The sequence below is a fragment of the Limulus polyphemus genome, unplaced genomic scaffold (genome assembly GCF_000517525.1).
Source record: "Limulus polyphemus unplaced genomic scaffold, Limulus_polyphemus-2.1.2 Scaffold917, whole genome shotgun sequence".
Taxonomy (NCBI): domain Eukaryota; kingdom Metazoa; phylum Arthropoda; class Merostomata; order Xiphosura; family Limulidae; genus Limulus; species Limulus polyphemus.
This window is the reverse complement of record NW_013666527.1, coordinates 327,880-332,031: the sequence shown is the minus strand read 5'-3', so window position 1 is coordinate 332,031 and position 4,152 is coordinate 327,880. Positions and strand designations below refer to the sequence as shown.

General features: G+C 28.7%; 1 protein-coding gene across 1 annotated transcript in view; it reads left to right on the top strand.

The window, feature by feature from the left end:
• The first annotated feature begins 333 nt into the window (after positions 1 to 333).
• Positions 334 to 4,152, top strand: part of LOC111086203 (zinc finger protein GLI2-like) — a 33,427-nt gene continuing 29,608 nt past the window's right edge. The window contains exons 1-2 of the mRNA XM_022388086.1: positions 334 to 454; positions 1,636 to 1,717. Of these exons, the coding sequence (XP_022243794.1) occupies positions 1,693 to 1,717 (25 nt within the window). The 5' untranslated portion in view covers positions 334 to 454; positions 1,636 to 1,692. The remainder of the gene's footprint in view (positions 455 to 1,635; positions 1,718 to 4,152) is intronic.

Sequence of the window (4,152 nt, the reverse complement as noted above, 5' to 3'; positions counted from 1 at the left end):
CTGTCATGTTAAACTTATATTAAAGTTTTTCTTCATTACCCATTTAAGCCGTCTACAGACGTAATTGTTTCCACGGAAGCTAATGAAGTGTTGATCAGTAGCAAACTATTTGCGCGAGAGTGTCAACTTAATTTAATATATTTACACTCATCGTCCCAGTAGTTGTTTACAGATTACAATAGTTTAGTTATTATTAAAATTTAAAAATATTTATAACTTATATTTATCAGTTTAGCGTGTGTAAAATATGCCCTTTTTTGTTATTTAAAATTACCTATAATAAATTATTATTTAATCACTAAATATTCGTTAGATGTCGCACGAAGGCTTAAATTTTAGAGAATGATCGTTGTACAACAATTTGTGTATTTAGTATAGTGAGAATTAGCTGGAGAATATAGGAGAAAGAAAACAACCGTAAACATATGTTTAGTTTCATAACATCTTATTTGTTGTGAGTTGTAAATGTTTTGAAGTCAATAGTGATTAATGCTAATAATAATACTTAGCCAATACTATATTAATACTATTATTATTAGCATTAGTAATAATACTAATAGTGTTTCAAAATCAAAACAATTATAATATATCACACAACACCTAATGCTAGTGTTACTACTAGTACTATAAATGTATTTGTAACTTGTAAGACACGGTGTGCAGTCTTCACACAACTAGTGCTGCATTATATTGTATTTATATTTTATAGTACATATAATTTATATGAATCTCGTGCAATGGGTTAACAAAAATATGACAAAACTTAGAAAGGCCTAGTTGAATTCAAGTATTGAGAAACTAATATTATTCATCAGAGCCTTTGGCCTGTCAACTTCAAGGGTCATATGAAAAGTATTTGTGTTGGTTATTGCACAATCATGAGCAGTGACACATTTATAAATCACATTGTTGATTGGACATCAGACATGACTGTGATTTTTTCATTCCATATTCATAGTTAGATACAGTGTTGCTTCCATTATTTTATTATATTATACAATATTAGTATATAAGTTATATATATTATACATATATTCTACAAATAATAGTAAAGTTATTTCAAATAAAATCATAATAATAAGTAATTGGTGTTAAAAATGAATGAACAATATTGTGGTATTAATCCTTGTCCTAATTATGCCTTGTAAATAGTATAAAACTTGCAATTTATTTATTTAATATGGTTCACTCTTTAACAGTTATTGTTCTTGAAACTGATCATATAAATAGTACCTCAACCACTACTATATCCCTTCTATCCCAGCCAGCCTGATTTGGCCTGGTATTGGGTGAAATACCACATTGGTACTGGATATGGTAGCTGTACTGTGGTTGAGATATTCTTCTTTGCTTTCCCTTATAAGTTCTTAGCAATATATACAGTGTTACTAGTACTACCAACTTATGAAATAATATTAACTCAAAGATTGAATATTTAACAGTTAAATTTTGACTAGTACAATTTAATGTGTGACTTCAATATTAATACTTGGTTTTGAAATGCTTCTTGAAAGTACATATTTACTCTACGTTGTCCAGGATTTTTTTTTCATGTATAGAGAGATACCTGTAAGCATGAGGTTGTAGTTTTATTGCTTATTATAGCTGATTTCACATCTTTTCAATATGTTTTAGCATGTCACTCTAACTCAAAGGACAACAACACCTAGACACAGATTTCTTCACAGAAAGATGAGCAAAGACAAACCTGTTGCAAGTATGTATATTTTCTCAGACTTGTCTATTTTTAAGGTCTAGTTACAGGACTAAACCCAAGTTATAAAAAATAAAAGTAATATTTCTCTTCTTTTTTTAAGCATCATACAGTGATAAAAATTAGCAATTTCTCTAAACTTTTAAGTGTGCAAAGTTATAAATAGTATGACAAAAGTTGTTTGACAATTTTTTATAATTAAATCCATATATTAAAGACACAGTTGTGCCAGTTAAAAAGATAAGGATAATGTTGAACTTTTAAAGGTAAAAAAAAAAATCTCTCTGACTGAAAATAACATGGCTAAATTTTATTAGATTTCTTTTCTTCTTTTGATGAAGAGACAAGATTTTTAACTAGATTCACTTGTTTACAAATTAAGAAAAATACTTGACTTTTATTATTATTGAAGAAAACTTTTTTGAACACAGTTGGAAGCCCAAGAAAATGAGGATTTTGACTATGTTCGATATATCCTAATGTATCTTAACACTTAAAAAAAGTTAATAAGGAATTCTAATCACTGTCACAGATATCATTGGACACTGAAGATTATTTCTAATGTTACATAATTGCAAATGTGACCTGCATTTTGAAAAAGAAGACAAGGAAAGTTCTGGGAAATAGTTTGGCTATTAGTTTGACTTCTTTTGTAATTAAAGTGTTGAAGTCTATTGTCGAAGTTAATTTGAAAAAAGATTTTAAAACTCGATATTTATCAAATAATGCTCATCTTGGTTTCAGAATGGTTTTCTTCCATTAAAAAATTATTACAGTTTTTTATTAGAATCCTACTTTTATGCTGAGAGATCCTTGGTTAATGCTGTTTATCTTAACTTTCTAAAATCTAAGCCTGTGAAAAGGTTTCTTATAAAAGGTTAATTAGTAAGATAAGAAATGGGTTATGGCAAACTGCACATAGTAATTGAAAAACTTTGGAAGTCCACAGATACTCTTAAAAAATAGAATATTTAGGTTAAGGCTGTCTCTATGGAGGTTTATATTTATACAGAAGAACCTGGATAGTACTGATGTTATTATGTTAGTTAAATATGTGTATGTGTGTGAAATGAAAAACTTTTTTTTTAAACTTGAGTTTATAATTTCCCTTTTAAAGTAAAATATATTCAATATTACTTTACATGAAAAACGTGTGTGTGTTGTGGAAAATTGCATAGAAAATGTGTAAATTGTGTATGAAAATCTGTTTAATAAAATAGGGGTACAAATTACCATTGTTTAAGTTCATAATTGTTATGTGTAAGAACCTTAACACTAAAGACTCGGCAAACAACCCAAACTCTGAACCACTTATTGTTTTTGATGAATTTTATAAAAGATAAAAAAAAAAAATTCGGTCATACTCAATTTGCCCAAGGAGTTTTGAGTTTTTTTTCAAATAAATTTTTCATAAATGTCCTTTAAGTACATTAAATTTGCCAAAATCTGAATAGACTAAAAGGAGAATGCTTTTACATTTTATTATAACCTCGCCTAATATCTGTTTGGAATACCTTTTATCACAGTAATAGCCTAGACTCAGCATGGCATATACTCCACAAGATCTGGAAGTTGAGGCACATTCATTGAGAGATTTAGTCTTTAACTGGTTCAAGATGGAGAAGATTGAATGTTGAATTTTACATTTAATTTTAAAGATGATCACTCATATTGAGATGATGTAATAGTGCTGCTAGATAAAGAAGGAAATTGGAATTACTGTTTTACTTTTCAAACTAACTTTAGACAATATGAGAATATATCATCTTGGAAGAGCTCTTGTATGTCAGGATGGAAAACTGGTATTGTGTAGTGAATGTGAATGATAACAGTGTTTAAATGCACCTTAGATGATATTTGCCCTTGTAAAAGAATCGAATGAGCCACACAATATCTAGAAGCTTGCATTTTTGTATGATGAAGTGCATCATTGAATTTTATTTTTACTTTCAATTAATAAGGTGATGAATTTTGATTCATCAAATCAGATCACATACCTCTAGTTATACAATGTCCATTGCTTGCTGACTCAGTCTTGCTTTTATGCTAACATTTGTAATAAGCAATTTGTGGACTGTTTGTTCATTTGCCATGTAATTTTTTTGTAACATACCCTCTCCACATGGGTCTTGGGGTCAAAGGCCGTGCCATCGTGTTTGTTGGTTTGGATTCAAAACTTCATTGAACTATTATTTTATGAATGTATGTCAGTAAGTTTGGTATCAAATTGTAGACTATAATTCAAATTTTAGTATTATAGATTATGTAATTTCTTGATATAAAAGTAAATATCAAACGAATACACCTAAACATCAATTTTTGTGTGTCACGGGTATGTTGAATGCAGCACTAGTTCAGATTAGATGTTTGTGATGTCCAAATACAAAGTCAATAGTTTCTTACAAATTCGAAACTCAAATACTGATATTGACAAGCTA